The sequence below is a fragment of the Poecilia reticulata genome, chromosome 2 (genome assembly GCF_904066995.2).
Source record: "Poecilia reticulata chromosome 2, P_reticulata-male-v2, whole genome shotgun sequence".
Lineage (NCBI taxonomy): Eukaryota > Metazoa > Chordata > Actinopteri > Cyprinodontiformes > Poeciliidae > Poecilia > Poecilia reticulata.
The window spans coordinates 36,729,422-36,752,724 of NC_088831.1; the positions used below are offsets into that span (position 1 = coordinate 36,729,422).

Sequence of the window (23,303 nt, forward strand, 5' to 3'; positions counted from 1 at the left end):
AAAAACCAGTGAGGGTTTATCTCTACTGGCTCACTTATACCAGCCGTCCCTGTCAGTATGTAACGTTTATAAAATATGTTTTTACATATTTGTTAAAACTTGAACTATGTTGTTACTGTATGATACGAGACATATAATCTGTGAAAGGATAGACCTCTTTCACCTCCTGCCTGAGCTATTATTGCTATCTGAACAAATGCACTGCTCCTGTCAAAATCAACCAATCAGTCAGGGGGAGGTCCTTAGTGCTGTCAATCACTGAAGCATGCAATGCTAAATGTGCTAATGGTAGAAAAGTACTTATTACAGGAAAACATCTTATTTTCTGTCATTTGAGCTGTAGCATTCATGGCGGGCTCTGCTGTTGGATGACGCTGTAGCAAAGTAAGTCTCATATATTGTCACAACATAGTGACAGTTTCAGCAGAAAAAGTACTGCAGCTTTAAATGATGATCAAATCACAGGAAATCAATAAAACGGCAAAAGATACCACAAACATTTTAGATGTCCCTACAGATATCCAAATAATCCATAAGAAATCAAATTTTTCTGTTACACAAACCACGGTGACTATAGTGGCAACAGCATCAAGAAACACACAGGCATCTTCCCCAGAAAGCCTCTTTATTCAGATTCAGAGTTAATGCCACAGCAGTTGCATCACCAGTCTGTAAAAGAATCCCTGAGTCAGAATGAACTCGGTTCGCTGCCTGTGCAGTAAAGCACATCATGCAATTAAAAAATAAAAGAGTGCAATAAGAAATGATTAATGACTGCTCAGACTGAAAACTGCTGTGGGAGCAAAATTTAACCTCGATCTCTTCTGGTCGCTGAAGGTATTCATCACTTTAAGCTTTCTGCTGCTGCCCCCTAGTGGTAGATTTGGTTGTAGCCTGAAATAACGGTGCAGTCAAAGAGAGCGCAATGTGGAAACCAACTACTTCCAAACAAAGTATCGTAATTATTTATATTATGTACATAAAACCCATTTATTTAAGGAGGAATACTAATAAAAGCAGCTACGCACAGATCTAGTTTCTAAAGGACATTCAGATTTAGCTTATTTACATATGAATGTGTCGCATATTAATTTAGTGAAGTTTGTGGATGCGTCATGAAAAACAAAGGTGAATGAATGTGACTCTGAACATGGGTGAAGAAGCTGCGCTCCGTTCACCTGCATGGCTGCGTGATCATGCAGAGAAACTCAGACAAAGCCAAAGAAATCCAGGGAGTAAGAGTTGCTTTGTGATTAAATCCTTTAATAATCTCAAGTGTTTAAATGGAAGAAAACATAAAAATAAAAGCTGTAGAAAAATAAAAATAAAAACAAACAGTTGATGCAAGAGGTGCAACTAACGGGGAGAATTGGAGATTTTTCCAGCGTGAAGTGCCAATAGCTGGGCTTTAATTTAATGTTCTTTACATTTAAAGAACAGATAAATAAAAACACTTTTGGACTTTTTTTTTCCCCCAGAAACCTAAATTTGATTATCAAGAGTGACAAAATTTGTTGGGAAAATTCATATCATTTCTGGTTATGATAAAGAGAGATGTAAGACCCTTTTTAGTGGCGTAAAAAACCTGAATTAATCACAGGAAGCTGCAAATTTACCAGATACCTCATGTGGAATTGGAAAACTTAAAACAATTTTAAATTCTAAATATTAAAAAATATAAATGCTAATAATCAAGCAGCACTCATTTATTAAGGGCCTCAATTAAATAAGTGGTCTATAAACTTTATTCGTTGTGATAATTTAGATAAAAATGGATGTTTCCAGTATTTCAAAGATTGGTGGAAAACATTAACTGAAATTTTAATTTATTTGTAAAATGTAATTGTTTTCAATATTTACCAACTGCATGTTTAACAAATAGGAATATTTTTTAACAAATTCAAATTACATTTAATGTTTTTCACATCGAATTACGTTTTACAAATGATTGAAATAAATTCTAGATAAATATACCAAATTTATCCATGTATTTATTCATTTGCACACAATTCCAAATTAATCTAAATTATCACATGTATAAATGGTGATTTAGGATCCATTTATTCTTTACATTGTGTGGTCCTTTTGATGCCAATTAAGGCTTGCATGAAATCTGTTTATAGACGACTACGGAAAGAAGAACTGGACGTTTCTCTGCTGAAAACAATGATGCTTTGCTTTCAAAATGTGGAAACCTGCCTGCAATTTTATATTCAAGAAATCAAAATCTTCCTATAATGTATTCAACAGTGATTTTTATTCAAACACAACCAAAGAGTTTCCTAGAAATCATCTGAAATTATTTAAAGTGGATAACAAAAGATTTTTCTATAAAAAAACAACTCAAGAGATTTAAAAAAGTGGGTTTGATGCAACAAAAAACCAACTTCCTATAAGTCATTTAATCAAATAAAGCAATTTATCTTCTCTTACAGATTGATTTTTTATTCCTAAACAAAACAAATAATTCCTTTTTTGTCCACTTTGAACATTTAAAGTGATTTTTTTCTCCCCAAACAAAACCATCCCAAAAAGAAATCCCTTCAATTAACATCTTCCTATTAGTCCACGGTTTAAATGATTCAGTCATTTTGCTAATTAACTCCTCCTACTCCACCATGCATTATTGTAATGACAGGAATGAAGGGTGAAGATTTAAAACATAACAAAAGTGGCGTTATGCGTTTCAAAGGGAGGTAAATAAGCAATCCCTTGCCTGAGCAAGCTTGATTTAAGGCAAAGGTTAAAAATACTCCTACTGCAGTCTATGCTAACAGCTGTGTGGCTACATGAAGACAGTTGGTGACCTTTGACCCTTGAATCTGCTGCCATTCATGTTCCACCATGAGCTGCGTTTCAGTGTCGGGGTTCGGGGGGGGATAGAAACGGCACATTTAGGAGGTTGGAGGTCGTCCGCCTTACATGTCGGTGAGAAAAAAAACTCCTACGTGTGGAAGTGAAATCTGGTAGGAGAAATGGAGGAAAAAACGGGAAGTTTGTGTTTTTAATGAGGGCAGGTTTCCTCGGTTTCACATTGAGAGCCCTTGCTGCAGCTCAGCAGACACCAGCCCGTCTGAGAGACCAAAGTCAGGATTATAACTTTATATTTAACACAATTTTTAAAGAATTTCCAACTAAATTAACGATTCATTTCACTTTAAATAGATTACAATGAAGAGGATGATTAGAGATGCACCGAAACCTCCCTCTTCAGTGAGGAAGTGGTTACTGAAGGAAGAAAACATAAGTCATTTACAGAAATTGACTTTTGTTTTTGGCAACATTTGTTTGGAAAAGTTTTGGAAACCTTTAAGTTTTACCTAATATGAAAAAAACATAAAATCTTACCAAATATGGTCGGTCTAGTTTCTGGTGCAAATATCTTACTACACATTTAAAAATACAAAAACTAGCTTATTAGAAGAAACTTTCCAGCAGGAAATAGCAGCTTGTAAATATTTAATAGTAAAAATAAATACATTAATTTCTAAAAATATTAATGATTTTATTTTACCTGTAACATGGAAAACATGTAAGTTATAAGGTAAAGAAAATCCTCCAGTGGAACCAGTACTCTCTTGTTTTTAATCAATATTAAGGAATTATTGATTTAATATACGCAATTATATTTTGGTGAAAAGTTACTTTTAAAGTTAGACTTGAAATATAAAAACAGATATTTGCACTAGAAACTGGACCAAAAATGCTTGGTAAGATTTTGTGTTTTTGCAGCGTACAATAAGGTGACTGAGAAATTACTAGCACAGAATGCTTAAATATTAGAAAACTGTTTCTTTTGACAGCAATTATCTTGTTATTATGCTTCAAAAACACACTTTTAATACGTTAATGTTCTTAAATCAAGAGGTTGGATGTTGGGTTATGACTGGTGCATCTCTAATTGTCTTTTCACCTAATTATTTCCCATTTTTTTGGATTCAGTTCAATAATTTTAGCCATTTTGTGGTTTAGTTGTAAAAATCGGAGCACTGTGTGCAGCAGGCTCTGAGCTGGTTAAGGAAAGCCAGGCTGGGCCGAATGGCACCGATTTCCATCAGAACAAGGGGAACGATGGATCCTGGTGTTGGGAAGAAGCAGTGCAGAACAGAAATGAATCGATGTGGATCAGGACATGTTGCGCGAGCTTCAAAGGAATCAACAGCTGACGGGGAGTGCGCTTGGCTTTTAGAAAATGACCTTATGATTCTTGTTTAACGGACTTAATTGGGAGTTTGGTGAGTTTACAGTACTGGATCTCCCCCCCTCCTTGTAATCTGTGATAAACCAGAGAGCTTCTCGTCTTCTTCTCTTCCTCTGCTGAAGGCAGGATTATCTTCTCTGTTTTTGACTCTGGTGTTGGTTTTGTTTTCACAGGTGGGCCTCCTCCCCGGCCTGCTGACGACGATGGAGTTGGGCGGGGAGTGAGACGCCGCGGTGAGACGAGCGCGGTGGGGGGGGGGGGGTCACACAGTTTACTTTTGTTTCTTGGCCTGGTTTCCGTAACTGGAGCCTGTTCTCTTAACCTCTGTGACGCCGATGAGACGGCGAATAGCTACTGAGGCTGACAGAGGACAAAAAGAGAAACAAAGAAACAAGGGTAAAAGAGGACATCAACATGAACACAGTTGGATTATATTTTCCAAGTGGCGCCCGTTGAACCTACCGATGATGAGGAAGGTGATGAAACCGATGATGAGGAGCGGGGAGCCGCTGACGACAACACCACATGCAAATTTGATGAGGGGCGACAACAGGACGGTGGCCCAGAACAGGAAGTTGAGCAGCGTCCACGGGCGGCGCGGGGGGATGATTGTGGGTCCGGGGAACTTCCCTTCCTTGTTGTACTGCTCCTGTAAGGCGTCCTGACACACAAAGCAAAAGAAACAATGCATTCAATACACAAAAAGACACATAACCACTGAAACATGCATGAAGGAGGTAAAGATCCAGTTAGGTTCCATCTTACTTTCTCCTGGTACAACTTGTGCAGCCAGTTGGCACACTCCTGTTCATCGTCCGGAATATCTTCCACAGAAAACCGCCTGGATGGGAGAACGTCAGCGGTTAGAGGGATTAAAGTCAGAAATAAAAAAAAATAAAAAAAATCGTCACATTAGGTGTCGATTTATCAGAGCCAATTTCCTTAACTTTGGGAGATTTGTCGATACTTTCATGTTATTGATTCCAGTTGGAAGTAAATCTCTAACAGAAAGATTTTGTTTTAAGTGACAACATTTAATAATAGGGCTGAAACGATTCCTCAAGTGATTCGAGTACCTCGATTATTAAAATTCCTCGAGGAAAATTGACCTGCCTCGAAGCTTCGTTAATTTATGTTTTATCATTTAGCGCACCGTGTTTCAGCCGGAACATTATTTGCGTTGCGCGGAGCTCTGACTTCCGCCTCTGAGTTGTTGACGGAAGCTACGTGTTAGCGGCATAACGTCCAATCTTCAAGTTCGGCCCGCGGGGATTTTTCTGATTGGTGATAATTCCGGGTTTTCATCGTTTTTGTGGGACCAATAAACATCCTTAAAATGACCGGCGCGATGCCGGGAGTTCGGCAACCTTTCTGCTCCGGAGCTGCTGGTTGAACGGCGGGAAGAAGCTGAGGAGGATTTATACAGGTAAGCAGAGAGACTGAACACGGCGGGCGGCTGAGGGTTGATGCTTACAGGGTAAGAACAGCTTTACGGACGAACCGCACAGTAAACTTATATCATCCCGGTCTGAACAAACAGGAGGCGGAACATGGCTGGTAGATGAGTTTCTGAACGGAGGAGCCGTAAATATCCCGTATTGCTCCCCCGGTCTACAAAAAAATAACTGGTAGGGAAGCACAAATGTGGAAAAAATAGACTGATGTTGATATCCGATAGTAACACTGGTGTTATGGAACATTTACCAATATTTTATTTCATAATTGTTTTTATCCGATTACTCGATTAATCGTAAGAAAAATCTATAGATTACTCGATTAGTAAAATAATCGCTTACAACAGCCCTAAATAATAATAATAATAATAATAGGATAAAATACCTCCATCTTCAACTTTGCGGACCTTTTTCCTTCGGTAAAAGAGTTCCAGCTACAGGCTCAACACATTTTATATTTTCTACCAACTCCTGATTAGTTAAACAAAGAAACTGAAATCTGGTTCCGGCTTTTCCCTAATGTCTTTTGGGAATGTTTAAAGTTGACACTTATTTATCAGTTATTTTTGGAATATCCCAATATTGTGGAAAAAAAAATATATATATATATATATACATATATATACACACACATCAGTTTTAGTCATTTTTGTCATCTATTCTTTTTGATCTTACTGAATTTCGTTATAGTTGCATATTAAGAGGAAAAGATTTTCTTGAATAAATATTACTATCTCCGTCACTTTAATTTTAAAATAATTTTTTCTCTTCACCTTTAATCATTGAGATTTATTTAAAAGTAAATGTTTGGAAGAAGTGCAATTTTTCCCAGATCTTGAAAATGATCAAAGTAAATTTAATAGTTTTAGACTTTTGAGAAACACGTGGTGTGCAGTGTTTGCTTTCAGCCAGCAGAGGGCGCTCTGCTAATTCATTTAAATCCCAGAAGCTAACTGACTCGTCTTTCCCAACAAGGAAATCCACGTACTACAGACACTTTTATGCATTTCTGTCTAATTTAAGTTAAACAATCAGTATTGATGTCGTTATGAATGGATTTCATCCGTCTGGAGTCATTATTATGAACCCATTAAGACGCTGGAGTCCAGTCAGCTGATAAAGGACACAACTGAATCATTTCCTCATGTTTTATTAAGATAGAGAGCATAAAATGAACTCACTTAACACGCAGGTCAGCTTTGTATTTTTTGCCGTTGACGATGTCCAGCAGAGTGGGAATCTGGTTGTCCTTGAAGTTCAGAGTCACATCATACACAGCAGTGACTGAAACAGAGTAAAACGAAGTGAGAAACAAAAACCTGTGGGTTTTATCACAGTTTGTGATGTTTACTGATGCACTGCACCTGTGCCTTTCAGACACTGCATTGTGGTGGTGAATCCTTTGGTTCGGGGCAGAAGGTGATACTTGAGCTTGGGGAGGCCTTTACTCTCCGCCACCTGCATGCTGATTTGGTGTTTCTTCTCCGTGAAGCGGGTTCCTTCACAGTACAGCAGAAACTGTGGAGGCAGAAGCTGAACTTATACACAAAAAACATCAAAGTGAAGGATTGTGTGTCCTCTTTTCTCTTGTCCCATTTAATCTGCTTAGTTGAATTACAGATCAAATGCACCTCAGTGAAACATGAGGCTAAAACAATGTCGCCACCCAACCTCACAGGACCACCAGAGCTGACAGATGGAGGGCAAACCAACTCAATTCTGCCCGACTTATCAGGGGAATAACGTCTGATCTGGTCCAAATAAAACTGATGCTTTTAAACATGCTGAGAAAGAGACTGATGCTGAAAACAAAGCAACCTGCAGGAACAGGGTTTCTGCAGGTTAAATTTAAGACTTGAATGTAAAATGTATATTTCTTTTATATTTCAGACACCCACGAAGATGCGTTTGACAAAAGAGCAAAAAATTTAAATTTTAATGACTGGATAGGGAAGCAGTCGCATGGTTGCACACAACTTTAACAGAAAACATGGATTGAGTATCACAACGAGCATCACACACACGACACTGTGGCAAAACTTATTTGCAAGTTTTGAGAAAACTGGAAATGTTGCAGACCAACCACAAAGTGGTACAAGACGTGCAGCGATTACAGAGTCCCACAAAAATAAAAACAGTTGTCCAATATAAAATGTTTATTTTTTCTATGTATGGAAACTTATGGCCCACCTGTACATCTAAAATGAATAATAAACCGTCCCAGTTCCACATGCCACCACAGCACTCACCCACATATATTCAGGATAGTCTTTGAGCCTGTCCAGGCCTGCAAAAACGGTTTCTCTGTCCTCCTCCCACTTTCTTTTGCAGAAAACGATTTCTAGAAAGTACCAGGTCCAGCCGATCAGAGGCACCTTCAGTAGCTCGTGTTTGGCCAGCACTTTTGAACTCTAGAGGCAGGAAAGAAACTTTTACAGTTAGAACGATGTCAAAATAACCACCTGAGTTTCCTGCCAATGTGTGTAGACACAGTCTGGAGCTCAACTGACCCCTAAGACCCCGTATCTTTCACACATGGTCCAGCCACACAGGAAGTCGATTTCAAAGTTGTGGTTGAGGATGATGATGACGTGCTCCTTGCCGAACTTGTCCACCGTAGCCTGGTCGGTGTATAGGGTGCATTCTGTGCCCGACCACCACTCCAGCATCATCACCAGCTCTAAAAATAAACAAAAAACAATGATTAAATTAAACAAACATCAAGGTAAAATGTAAAAAAAATGCTGAATCTGTTCCAGTGTTTAAGCTCGCCGTTTCAAAAATATCTGTCAGGGTTTAGCGTTAGCAGCTGAGACACACAGTCTGTTGTGGAAGTAGGTGAAAGTTCAGCATCCAGCCTGGTGTCTGCTCTGTCACGTGTGCAGTACATAAAGAAACTCTGCTGCTCCTTACAGATGCAGAGCCTCACACTCTTTTTCACATTTTATCACATTAGTGTATTTTATTCATCTAACATAAGATGACGTGTAATTGTGAAGTAAAAAGAGTTGAGCAGAAACAAAGTAGAAGTGGTGTAACCCATTTCTTCACTTCCGATACGATATCGATATCGCAGCTATGAGAATTAGCCAATACTAATCCGATATCAGCACAAATCATACACACTTCTACTTATTTTGTGGTGTGGAATATTCGAAAATGCTTTATCAAGTGACATTAATCAGATAACAATAGTCAACAACATTAGGCATGAGTACAACTAAACGCTGACTTGTTTTTTGCCCGATATCGGATCAATATCCTGTATCAGCAGTCATTTTTTCTCTGTACAAGATTCAGTTCAGTTTTATTCAAGTCCTGAATGGGCAATTCATGTTGCAGTAATTTAAAAAATACACAAAAAACTAAGGGACAAACTATCAAAGACAATAAAGTGTGCCAAAATAGACATCAGATCTAAATCGATACATAATAGGAAGAGTACAGCATTTTATATCATCAACCAACAGTTACTAATAACATCAGTAATAAATGGAACAGAAAACTGAGAATTTAAAAACACAAACTGTTATGTATTTACACCCAGCTGCTGTCTGAAAGCCTCAGAAGTTTGTTGGAGAACAAATATCATAAAAACAAAGAAACACAGCAGACATGTCTGGGGTAAAATTAGAGAGAAGTTGGAACTTTGCTTGGGTTGCTAGGAGACGGGCTGGGCTGGCAGTGGTTGCTAGGCAACGGTGCAGTGTGACTCAATATTCAGGACATTTTATAAAACGGCTCATTTTCCAGACACCACACGGTAAAAACACAAAATCTTACCAACTAATTTTGATGTAGTTTCTAGTGCAAATATCTTAGTACACTTTAAATAAGACAAACTAACTTAAAAGTAACTTTTTTAGAAAGATGTATGCTTATTTTAAGTAAATAATTCCTTAATATTGATGACATATTGGCAGATAAAATAACTTGTAAAATGGAAAATATTTGTTATAAGTGAAATAGTCTGCCAGTGGAACTAGTACTTTTTCCATCAATACTAAGGAATTATTTACTTAAACCAAGCCTCTGTATCCTGTTAAAATGTCACTTGTAAGATAGTGCACTTGAAATAAGACAAAAGAAAGATATTTGCGTTAGAAACTAGACAATAATATCAAGATTTTGTGTTTTTGCAGTGCCAAAAACCAGCTGGGTGTTTTTTTAAGAGCCTGGGCTGCTATTACAAGCAGTTTAGACTCAAATGGATGCACAAAAATGTGCAAAATGTGGATTTTGCCTAATGCTTCCACAAGGCTCTGTATGGCATCACAGTGGGTACAAACGTTACGCAGCAGGAGTTTGAGGTACTCACGACTCCACAGAGAGTAGGAAAGCCTGCAGTTGATTCTGCGGTAGAGCTGCCTGTTGATGGGCCAGAGGACGCAGGTGCAGAGCTGAATGAAGTTTATGATGAGGCCGCTCACCACAAACACGAAGCCCATCAGCAGCTGCAGGATGAACAGGCTCTTCAGGTAGGCCAGGAGAGCCATGGCTGAGGAGCCTGTAGGGGCTGAGCGGGCTCCTCTCTACACACCACCACCGACCTGGACACAGCACAGAACCCAACTGTACGTTTTACAGCCTCTCTGGTGTTTACACCTATATTAATAACCAGTTATTCAGGTTCTTTTATCTTTAATGCAAAATTTATACATTTTTTGTAAGGTTTTGGCTTAATTATTGCTCTGAGTGTGTTCTTTCAGCAAATTGACTTTTGTCTGTGCTCCAGTTAACGATTAATCGATTGCTAAACTAGTTGGTGGATAATCAAGTAAACTGATTAATCATGATTAAGCCAATTAATCGTTTCATCCTCAGTTTAAACTTTAATAAAATACTGTCAACTTAAAGATGTTGCTTTGATTAACTTCAGGCAAATGTAACATTTTCAGAAAAATGATGTTCTTACCACGGTGGAGTTCCTTTACAAGCCGCGTTTACACGGCCCGTCAGCCAAAACCACGGACCTGTGAACAGACAGCAGATCAGAGAATGAAGGGACACCATTAAGACAACAGTGATATTTATGCCAACTGCTTCTCTTTTCCAGAACGGGCTACAAGACAAAAGGACTTGAAGAGTGAGTAGTAAGTAGGTTTGTTTCATCATTATAAACCTTATTAGGAGACACAAATATATTCATATGAAAAAAAAAGTATTAAAAATACAGATAAATAATATAAAAAGATAGTGGATGTTTGTGTACTTGGATCCCCATTTGCCTTTCCCGTAACAATGTAGCCATTATTACAAAAACAGTTTCACACCTACAAGACCTACAAGATTGTTCCTTCTTTTTTACTTTGTTTCAATAAAATATTGTATGCAGGTTAAATGAAAGGACTTCCAATAAAATTACAGCTCCTGATGACGTTTAAACTGACAATTTTGTTTCATAGTTCAAACGGTTTAGACAGAACTGCACCAATACGCTGTTGCTTTAAAACCACAGTTAGCATGCTACAAGCAGTTTCACACAAGAGCTAATAGACACCGGGATACACTCTTTGGTCGTTTAAAAGTTTTATTAATATTGTGAAAACATGATAGTTTTACTGGGGATTATGCTGTGAATTTCATAATGTAGCACTGGGACTTGCAGCAATAAAATAAAAGCAGAGGTTATTCATTTTTGTATTTAAGCTGCTTGGGCTCTGAGGTGAAGAGATCTGAGCTGAGGAAAAATTTGGTTTTATGCAAAATGTTAAAATTTTCTGATCATTAGAGCGCCTCAAACCCAAAACATCCATATTTTAGAAACCAATTAATTGATGATATGGATTCTGGTTTATTATGGTGATGAAGAATAAGACATTATGGCAGAAATAAAGACTGATTTTATGAGCAGATAATGTCCAGCTGCAGTGTTAAGTGACTTGCACCATAAATATTCGATCAATTCAGTAAAAGAATGATTTAAAAAGCTGAAACATTTGTTTAGAAAAGCAGGCAACACACAATAACAACAAGGGAAGATTTTTATTTGGTTTTTTAGGAAGCAATGTAGGTCAAATGTAGAATTACAGTGTGTGTACTGAGGTGACTACACAACACACAATCCTGAATGGACTGTTCCCACATCTGCAGCAAAGCCCATTAAAGTGTAGGTTAAGCCCGTTTTAACGCGGTTCCGACCAACATTTCTAATCTGCTATCTGTAGAAACCCCACAGTTCCTCAGGGACGCTCCACTATTCTTTAGGGTTTGTTATTCCACCGCAGCTTAAAGTGGAAAGAAAATTAAATCCCAAACACTATTTACAGGAGATCCTTTTCTCATATCCTACATGGATTACAAAAAGGTTTCAAAGTGCTTAGAAACCCACTGCAGTCCTTTTTGGATATAAATCCGTCACTGCCATGAGTTAAATTTAATACCAGCTACACCTGAGCCGTTCGCAATAAATCAGACATATTTTAAAACAAATGCTGCATTTTTTGAGTGTTTAACAAGTCACACAATAAAGGCCTGTCCACATTGTGAGCAACAAGTCACAACTTCCTCAAATGTGTGAAAATCAACCAGCAACTGTTTGGTTGCAGTCTGAAGTGTTACGCAAATACTACAAGTTTTCAGCTCTCTTTTATTAACTGGTGTTTATTCTTTAAATAACGTTTTGCTAGAGTTGCATTTATTTAGTTTGAGGGCAAAGTAAGGTAAAAGTAAAATATTATCTATTAATTCTATTGTAACCAAAGGAAAACAGCAGCAGCAACTTTTAAACACTTAAGTAGACACATTTTACATTTATAGATGCTGTGAACAGACCAGAAAAGAAACGATTAATCGTGATTAATCGTCAACTAATCTAGTAATCAACTGATTGTTAACCGGCGTACGTAGTCTCAAAACAAAAATAAAAACATATTCCGGGCAGAAACTGTACAATGTATATATACATTATGCATTTAAAATAAATATATTTTAGCTTCACCTGGTTCAGATTTACTAAAGGAAAGTTGTGTTATTGCATTTTAGAAAATAAATGTTTATCTTCTTATTTTAAAAAGGAATTAAATGTGTTTATTTGCATATTTTGCTCTACGCCCAAGTGTTTTAATGAAAAATCTGTAGAATGTTTTTTTTATCCCATTAATCAATAAACCATCAAAACAATCGACAGATTAATCGTTTACTAAATTGTTAGTCGCAGCCCTGGAACAAAGGCAGCTTGAATTTAGGCCAAACGGATGTTATGAAGCCAGACTGTTGCAGGTAGGAGAGAAGTATTTTCCAGCGCAATCAATCCCCTCACACACATACACACACACACACACACACACAGCTGCGTTCAAACACACAGCATTGTGTTGGTTTCTGCACTGAGAGTTCATTATCAGTTTAATCGAGCATAAATATCTCAGCATGATTCTACAAAAGTGACCTTTGTGACAATGATGATTATATTACGAAACATTTTATCTTAAAAACCAAGGAAGCTGGTGATTAATAGACGTATACTAACATAAGGAAGGTGAGGAAATAATTTACTACAACCAGAATGAGGACAAATCAATTCCAAGAACGGCAAGCAACCTTAAAAGATGAGTTTAAAACACATTATTCACTAGAAAATTCACTGGTTTCTGTAAGTTTCACCAATTTAATGAAATCCAGAACTTTCTAAAGACCAAAATTACACAATTTTCAGACCCGCATGACTTATGGAAACCATAACTTGTATTAAACTTGCTTGATAATTTAAGAAAGTTACATATCATTTTATTAAATCTGTTTTTTTGCTAGCTCCAACAGACTTCATATCGGCTATGCAACAAGTTTAAACCAACCTACAGATCAACACTCACAACTATAAGAACCAATTTTGGATTTGATTATCTAAATAGGCCAGTTTCAGTGCTCTCTAACGTACTTTTCATAAGATGGCAAAGTTGCTCCGGTGTGTAGTCATGGCAACAAGGCGTTTTTATGATTGGGAGCAGATGATTAGCATCTCAAAAGCTCAAATAATATCTGAAGTCCAAACTGAAAACATGGACGCAGAGCTTTCAATCAGAGGCGTTTTAAGACTTGTTGTGAGACTGACTGCTAGTGGAGATCCTTCCTTCCTCAGCATTAACATCCATCACCTTTTGTGAAATGATCAATGATAATAAAAGTGACTATAAAAACCATAAAGTCAGAGACTCACAAAAACAAATATCGTGTGATAAAACTGATCAGTTAGACCAAATTAGTACACCAGATACATTGTAGTAATAAATAACATCCAGGTTTATCAGATTTTTACAATCAGGAGTAAAATTTCTACTTCGTTGTTGCTCACCGTCCACAGTCAGTCGCTGTCGCTGCGTTTCATCTCAAGCTGCCCTACAGAAACTGTTTGCTGCTGCGACATGCCGCGCTGCAGAATGAGGCATTTCCAAATAAATCATGAACTTTGCTCTCATTCCTCTTTCTACAGACACTCCCTTCTGGTCCTATCAGTGTTATGCCATACACAGCACCTACACAACACTCAGCTTCACAGACGGCTTAAATAACTACTCTACTAAAACCAGAATGTATTTAAGCTTAATAACGTCATTTATACTCATTGAGCAGCTCTGCAGTGCAGCTGTCTTTTGTCATCAGTCAACAGAACGGAGTAAAACTGGTTCATTTGTAAACAAGAGCTTATCATATCAGCCTGCTCCACTCCTTTACCATAACAGAAACTTCACTTCTCGTTCTACAGAATATCTCCAATGTTGTGGTTTTTCCACCACAAAAACAACCAGATAGTCTCGTCGAGGAAGACCTCACATCATGAAAACAGTCCCCAGCTATGTGCAACTGTGTGGGTAATTATACTTATCTGCTTATAATCAGAACAAACTGCTATACATAGAGCAGCCATACATATTAGATAAAAGCCAGCAGTTTGGAGCAACAATCCAAACAAACAAAAAGTCAGTGACGTTTTTTCCTTTTACTTGATCAAGACTGTTAAGATTTTCATTTTGACAATTCTCCCATAATTTTAATTTGTTCTAGTCTGCATCAATTGGGTCATAGTAGAGAGTCTTTTCCTCCATATTTCATTATAATGTCCATTTTACCAGCTGCTAGTAGTATTTTAACCAAATATTTGTCCCTTTTTGTACATTTCCTTCAGATAAATTACACAGATGTAATGTTTCTATGACTCTTGCAGCCAAGTATTTTCAGTAGTGAATTATTTAACACCAAATTGGTGTTATTGCATCACATTTCCAAAAGATGTGGGTAAGATATGCCTGTAATTTCCCACAATCTCACCAATGAGGTAGATTTTTACTTTTGAATAAAAAGAGTTTTATCTGAGATTTTTATATTAAATTCTGATTCCCGATTTTCTTTTACGTGTTTGGTGTGAAATTTGTTTATGATCTTTTTATGCAAACTGGATGTGATTCTGACTTTACTTTCTTTATATGGGTTATTACTTTTACCTCAGAGTTGAAGGTTAATTAAAAAGCTAAATGAATGAATGAATGATGAGAATCTGAAAAGATTTAATAAGGAACGTCAACATCCTGTGCAGTTTTGAAAAACAGACGTGTTTAAACCTGTCGCAATAAGCAATTAATCAATGAGGCTCAATAATTTCCATTCTGATGATTAATATTTTGTTTACCGAGACTTCATACTCCATTTTATTTATTGTTTCGCTTGTGTGTGGTTTTCATTTCCATTTATTGTTTTGCTTGAGTGTGGTTTTCATTTCCATTTTATTTATTGCTTTTGGCTGTTGTGTTTTATTTTGAATATTCCAGATTCAGTGTTTATTGGTCTATTTGAGAGGATGAACTTGCATTATTGTACCATTATTAGTATAAATCGTCTCAGAATAATATCATTTCTGGGACAATTTATCACCAAGTAAAAGTAGCTATTGACAGGCCTGGTAAGGGTAATTTTATTTATAGAGCACATTTTCAGCAACAAGGCAATACAAAGTGCTTTACAGCAATTAAAAGGAAATACAAACAAAACAACAAACCAAAGGAAAGAGCAAAAGAAGAAAAATAATCTAATGTCGATCTGAAGTATGTAAACTAGATACTGGATGTGTTATGGGTGAAAAAACAAAAACAGGTACAGGTGGTTTGGTGTAAAAATATGCTTGGATGGACAGAATGAAAACAGGCCCCACTTGTGAGGCTGGAGGAAAGATAAGTAATGCTGACTGGGTTAAAGCTGCTTAAGGCTGGGAAGCTGCTCTGCATCACCTGAACACTAAAAATAATAACCTGCATTTCTACCAACACCCACTGCCAGAAAACACCAACAAACCAGAGGAAGAGTGAGACACTTTGGAACTGGTTTGATTTTTTAAAACTGTAATTAGGTCCGTCACAATAAACAAGTAAATTAATCACATGATAAATTAAAATCAGAGGTGGGCAGAATAACCAAAATTTATACTCAAGTAAAAAAGTATTTTAGTAAAATGTTTATTAAAGTACTGAGTAACTGATGTTATCATTTGATATTTAAAAATTACATGATCAGATAGAACAAACTATAAAGTTAAATGGAAATGTTTGTATTTTAAGGGTAAAAATTACAAAGTAACAAAATCAGGGATTTTTTTTTTCCTAATCAGTTTCTATCAATAAAAAAAACTTATGAAACTTTAACAAAACCTGCAGGTGTGTCTGTCTGGTGAATCTGCGGTTGAAACATGCTTGCTTTTCATTCAGTGGGAAAAAAATCCAGAAATTTTACTCGGGTAGAAATACTTCATAATGAAATTACTCAAGTAAAAAGTACAGCATAGTAAAAATACTTTTAAAAATATATTTTTTTCAAAATAGTTACTCAAGTAAATATAACTGAGTAAATGAAACCAGTTACTACCAAACTCTGATTTAAAAAACGAGTTCAATAATTTCCATTTACAGGATTTATCATTTTCCTCTTTTTATCAAAAACTAGCAATTTTTTGGAAAGACAAATTTCATAATTCATCTTATGTATTGCTTCTGTTTTATTTATTTTGAGCAGGTCTTCCAGTTGCAGTGTCCAATATTCATTAGCTTTTAAAGTTTATTGAATGTGTTTTTTCATTATTATGCCAACACTATTGCATGACTTGAAAATGGTATCTAAACAATAATATTATCGTTTATCGCAATAACTTTTGAGATCATTTATTGTCCAGAAAAACTTGAAAAAAATGACAAGATGTTCCAGACTGCCTTAAAAAATATGCAATAAATGACATTTTCCTGCATGAAGCCAATCGACCCGTCTGTGCTGAACTTACCAGTAGACATAGTAGGCCATGGCCATGAACACCATCGCCCCACAGATCCCAGTGAAGATCATCACAGCGCTCTGGTTCAGCATTTTGGCTCTTTGTTTGCCACCAAACTCAAAACCAAAGTAAATAATGTGAAAGTAGAGGCCTGCGGAGAGCAGCGGACGGTCACAGGCTGGCCTGATTCATAGCCATGATAATCCCAGAGCAGGAAAAACGGGAGATTATGATGATGACAGCAGAATACAGCCAGATCCCAGGACCTGACGGAGGAACTGCTTGATCAGCGTGGGCGCCAAGTAAAGCGTTACCCATCAGCAGCAGGGAGAAAAGTCACCAAAATAAACGCACCTCCATCATGAGAGGAGTGAAAACCAAATTAATTAATATTTGGAGGATCGTTATGGATGGTTTCCTTAAGGAAGGCAGCAGCAGCTACACATGTACAGTAAGCAGAGTCTTGGATTCCCAACTTCTAATCCAGTGGATCAGATTAGCGCTGATTACCAGGCTATGTGCACCCTGAATATGTCACATTGCATTAACATCAACAGAACCAGACAGAGTTCTGCTCTACAGGAAGCCGATGGGATCTGTTGCGGTACAACAACCACTCAGTATGGATTCCCTACACAAACATCAGCTTCTGATAGGGCTTATCGTATCGCTTATCATTTATCGTGATGCATGTATTATTATCATGATAAATTCCAATTATTGATGTTTAAACCCTCACAAAACTGTCTGTATTGTTCATTTAACCACTGTATTTTCTGCACTGGATCATTAATGAATGGTCCATTTTCTATCTTTTTTCATATATAAAGCACACTATAAGGCGCATTAAGCGAAACTAAACAGGTAAGTCAGTCAGTCTAAGCAGTATTTGCAATTGTGGAGCTATGATCACAGAGTGCACCGATTGCCGTTTTCCAATCAGTTAGATCAATTAACAAGCCTGACCTGCCGATTCAGATTATTATCATATGCAAATTTTTTTTAAAAATGAGACTAAAATACATCTCAATGCAGAACATGTTGCCCAATGAAATCCCCAATGCTGATGGCAGCAAACACAATCCATATTCCTAAAGTATTTTTTAAAAGCTACATTGAGAGCTGAAAATAAATTGCACCAATCTGATGGTTGAATAACCTAAATAATAAATAAATTATTTGTTGTCAATAATTCAATAATTTAGCAGCAAAATTGGTTTTGAATTGAAAATGTTTTGTCAATAGTTTTTAATTAAAATGTGATTAAATACAATTAACTTGACGACAATTTTTAATTAAGTCCTTCCACTACTAAAAATAAAATCCCTCCACAATTTAAAATGTGAATTAAAGCTAAATATAATAGCACTTTGCTCATTATGGTTGAATAACCTCAATAACAAATTGAAAAGAAATTTGTTGCCGAGCTCATATGCGTATTTATTTAATAATTTAGCAGCAATAATGGTTTTCGAATTGAAAATGTTGCTTATTTTGTTGATAATTTTTAATTGAAATGTGATTAATTGCTGATTGTGCAATTAATTTTTAATTAAGTCTCTCCACTACTGAAAATAAAATCCCTCCACAATACTGAGTTTGAAATGTGAATTAAAGCTAAACATAATAGCACTTTGCACCGTATGGTTGAATAACCTAAGTAAAAAATTGAAAATAAATTTGTTGTTGAGCTCATATGCGTATTTATTCAACAATTTAGCAGCAAAAATGGTTTTTGAATTGAAAATGTTGCTTATTTTGTTGATAATTTTTAATTAAAATGTGATTAATTACATATCATCATGAACTATTAATCAAGTCCCACATTGCAGAAAATAAAATCCCTACAATGTGAATTAAAACTAAATATTTGCACGCCGGCATGCTTGCGTGTTTGTGACAGAAACCTCTGGATGTTTTTTTCCTGGTTTTTATAAGCCGGCGGACAAAAACCGTCACAGCAGGAAAGTGTTAAAGGTCACAGAACCGACCGGAGGCTCAGCGACCAGAAGCAGATAAGAATACATTGTGATCAGTGGAGAGTGAATTCTGCTCATGTCTCACTGCATTAGCGCACCGCCCTGAACCCAAACCACCTCAAGGAATACTGCCGTGTATTTTAGGGCTGCACTTACACGACACCAAACGTTTCCATCGTCGGAGAGTAAAAGCAGAGAGTTTTTAGTTTCAGGGCTGCAGACAGACACGGAGCAACAAATCAAGACGGATTAGAGACAATTATACACGCAATGTCACAAATAAATACATTTATTTTGCTACAGTCATTTTAAATCTATATGCATTTTTCAGATCTAAATTACATACTTATCTAGAATTAATTTTCTCTTTCTTTGCAGTTTTCACCACATTCTGAAGATTTGCAAACAAGATAAATACTTTGATATAAAGACAAAAATGACCATTTTATCTTTGTTCCCTTTATTCAAATAATAATAAAAAACTGCACTTTTACAACTTTCTTTTGCATTTTAACCAGTTTCAGCTTAAGCAGTTTATCAATTAGAGATGTTTTGTCGTGATAATTTTTATTTAAAACTGTCCACAGTGTTGTGATTGATATTTGTGCTACTTTCTTCACTGTTTGTTCAATGACAGCATCAATAATGCATGTACAATGCTCAGTTTAGTGACATAAATCCCACATTTTTTATGCGACGGTTTTCTGAAGAAGTGTATTACAAATGAAGATATTTTTCAGGAGTAACAGCCTAAAAAAAAAAAAAAAAAGGTGATAATTATTCATTGTCGATTTTATCAACATTACCAGCAAATATCGTGATAAAAGTTTGCATCCATATCACAGAACCATGATTTCTGTGTTATCTACTGAACACCTGACTCTAATGAACAGTGATTAACAGAAGCTCTTGCTGAGGTGATAATGCAATCATCTGGATCAGGTGGGCTGAAGGACAGGTGGATCAGGATTGATAAATGCGTTTCTAGTACAACTCCAATTGTTAAGAGCTACGATCTTACAACTTTTAAATCTGAATCAAATGTCTGAACTCTCACATCTACAGGTTATTCAACTTTGCAAAGCCCAGTCATGCATTAGACTCAGGTGTAAAAGTTGCAGGATATCAGCTTTCTAGGACTGGACTTGAGCATCTCTCGTCTACTAAGTCCAAAACAAAATGGCCCTCTTTTTGTTTTGTAATGAAAATATTGAAGGGTAAACTGTTAAACTTAACATGTGACGTGGCAAATCAGTGTAAGAACAAATTATGTCAAAACAAATCAATCTAAAAACAAAAGTCCACAACATGTATAAAGCATATTTTAGGGTGTTTTCCCACCTGATAGTTGGATTAGGAACCAAAATTGCAACATTTGTCACATTTTTCAGCTAATGCGGTTCGTTTCCCGCTTTCTCACCGCACTACAAAACAATCCAAACATTTTAAAAACCTGTTCCCCTCCTCGCCTGTGGGGGCACTGCACCAAAAACCACTGAAGGAAATGACAAAACCTCTGAAGACTACTACAACTTCCTACTTCACAAAAGGTACACAAAAAAATGGAGCAGTGTGAGATTTCAGCAGTTGTAGGATTTCTCGTCTTTTGTAAAAGAGAGCCAGGCTGTCATGTTTGTTTTGGTTATATTTACCCAGAATGCTAGAACTAGAGTCCAATTAACGTGGACCAAACAGGGCTGGTGGGAATGAACCCTAAATCTTTGTCCTTCAAAAAAATGCATTTCACAAATGCAAAAAACCCTGTATGTTTGAAAATAACCAACTCTAAAAACGCTAAAAGTATGAAGCCATGATAAAGCTGACTGATACCAAAACTATTAAACTGTTTTATCGCTTATTAAATAAATAGATAAAAAGAGCCCCATCTATTTGAATCCGCGTCATTCCTGAATAACATCAGACATGCAAATGGTCAAAGCTAAATGGCCTTGCAGTCCTAAAACACGATTATAACCTCTTTAAAGCCGCCTCAGCACTTTGCGTGGATGAGACCACACTAATAGGCTGTGCAGTGACAAATAACACCGGAGGATCCCCAAGTGCCTCGTTTCTGTTTTGGGGAAAGCGAGAGGACTAATGGCAAAAGGGTGAAGTTACTGCTACAAGTACAAACAGCTAAAGTCGCTGTCATCATTCAGCAAACTGCATTAATGAAAGAGTAAAGATAAAGTCTTATCAATGTTTATATACCTCAAAGTCTTACAGGCCAACACTGAGCTTGATAGGAGGATCAATGGGTTACTACTACGTGTCTGCATGGGAGTGAACTTTGCACAAACACGCTTTGCAGAAGCTTTAATTTGAACTTGCACATTTTTCTCAGCAGCAAAACAAAGAGTTACTTTTCAAACGTTGGTTCATGGCACAAAAAACAGGCTGTTGGATGTTTAAGAGCTCAATTAAACAAAACTGAACATGCAAAGACCAAGAATTTCACAACCTCAGGATGGAATAAAATTAATGTTTCTCACAATTAAGCTATTTGAACAACAAGCCATTTCTAATAGTGTCATTTTCCTACTATATGCTGCAGCCTTTATGCACATTACCACATACTGTAAATATTACCAAAATTACATGTGCATTAGCCAAAAGAGATTAAAGAAAAGTAATTATGCTTTAGGTAGGAGTGTCACAATAACACATTTTGCTGGATGATAAATTGTTCCAGAAGTTATTGCGATAAACGATGTTTTTTTGAGAGCATTTTCAATGGTAATAGCACAATAATGCAAGAACGCATTCTCAAAGATCAATAAACTTTAAACTCAAAAGAATATTTTACACAGGAACTGGAAGACGTTTTAAGTATCCAAAATAAATAAACAAAGCAACAAATAAAATTAATTATGAAGTCTCTCTAAATAAAATTATCCTTCAGAAAATGTGTAGCTGAGACCAATTCACCAGACTGAAGAGTTTTATCATCTAGTTCTTGTTAGAAAGAGAGAAAAGTGAAAAATATCGAGATTGTTTAAATTTATCTTGCATTTAATTGACCTTTGGCTATTGTGACAGGCCTAGCGTTGGCTTTCCAAATGCAAATTAATCAGGAAAATCTGAGAGGAACAAACACTTCCCCATCTAACCTGTAGTATTATAGTTTCTGGTGCAAATTATTTTTCAAAAGTTGCAACAAAACTGCAACTTAACACTGTGCATCATAACATTCTCCTACAAGTCACAATATTGCTTTTAGGCAAAAAAAAAAAGCCTTAGTTTTAAAATATGACATCCCAGCACTGAACAATGCACTGGTTCATGCAGAATGAAACGAACTCCAGTAACCTTTCTGCTGGTGTGAGTGTTGCAGCATAGGTCACTAGTAAATATAGCCTGTCATGACTAACTGTGCAGCTCCAGCTTTACAGCATGTGTCTCTAAACGTAACGCTGCGCCACGACAGCCTTGATAAACAGGGTAGCACTGACAAAGCTTATCTTATCACACACACATGGCTTACTGCGGTTTGAGTAAATGAGTAGATAACTCACAAACTGACTTAAAAACACATGACATCCGTTTGTCAAGAAGAAGAAGAAAAAGAAGAAGAAGAAGAAATGCCACATTATCGCCATTATGTAAATGAATGAAATCTGACAGCGGAACTCTTAACATAAAATTGCTGCAACTCAGGAGAAGGAAGCTAGCGGCACATGCTAGCATGCCAACTTTGCTAAATTTATGTCGCAACCCACAAAAAATGTTTGAAATGACTGACGGAGAAGTTGTTTTATTTATCTAATATCTGATAATAAATAGCAACTTTTCCCACACTGACTGCATTGAGTCTTAATTGTAAACTGGAGCTAAGCTAAGCTAGTTAGCTGCTGCCATTAGCAGCCGGAGTCAGTAACGGACCCCTGCTCTTACCTGCAGGAGAATCAGTCTGGAGTCGGTGGGTTTAGCGACACTTCCCTCCGCTTTTTGCTCCCTCCGAGGGCGAAAAATGCATCTGTAAATGAACGCTGCGTGCTTGCTTCTCCTCTGCTTGGAAAAATATGCAACAAAAATGAGTTGGAGTGACCGGATTTAGACGAGCGCTATTGTTTGTCCGTAAAAGCAGCAGCAGCACATTTCCTCAGTTGAAGGTAGCTGCTGGTCCCACATCCGGTCCAGCCCCTCATTAATTTCCACCGAGATCGATACAAAACTCCGGCTGCGGACCTCTGCAGGTTCTGCAAGCCCAATCACAAGGAAATCAGCCCAGTTTTGTTAGATTTTATTTGATTGTTATTGGTGAAAACTCCCCTGTACGCCTCATTCATTCAGCACAAATAATACTTCAACTCCATATAGTTTCTGATTTATTCAAATGTGAAATTATAGAAGAAAGCAAATCTTTTTATAATATTCACAAGACTAATTAGAATGCACACTAGAAACTAAAAAAATAG

General features: G+C 36.7%; 1 protein-coding gene across 3 annotated transcripts; it reads right to left on the minus strand.

Annotated features, from left to right (window-relative positions):
• Positions 1-4,402: 4,402 nt before the first annotated feature.
• agpat3 (1-acylglycerol-3-phosphate O-acyltransferase 3) lies at positions 4,403-23,022 on the minus strand. Of its 3 annotated transcripts, none has more exons than XM_008403254.3 (10): positions 22,780-23,022; positions 10,571-10,628; positions 9,974-10,205; positions 8,166-8,335; positions 7,905-8,066; positions 7,020-7,173; positions 6,837-6,939; positions 4,967-5,042; positions 4,664-4,862; positions 4,403-4,561 (listed from the first exon to the last, which is right to left on the minus strand). In XM_008403254.3, the coding sequence occupies exons 3-10, from the start codon at positions 10,149-10,151 to the stop codon at positions 4,473-4,475; spliced, it is 1,131 nt and encodes a 376-aa protein (XP_008401476.1). In that variant the 5' UTR covers positions 10,152-10,205; positions 10,571-10,628; positions 22,780-23,022; the 3' UTR covers positions 4,403-4,472. The 3 variants fall into 3 exon arrangements, with proteins under 3 accessions (XP_008401476.1, XP_008401471.1, XP_081460661.1); XM_008403249.3 differs by lacking the exon at positions 22,780-23,022 and adding an exon at positions 16,916-17,357; XM_081604535.1 differs by lacking the exon at positions 22,780-23,022 and adding an exon at positions 13,949-14,040.
• Between the last annotated feature and the right edge of the window lie 281 nt (positions 23,023-23,303).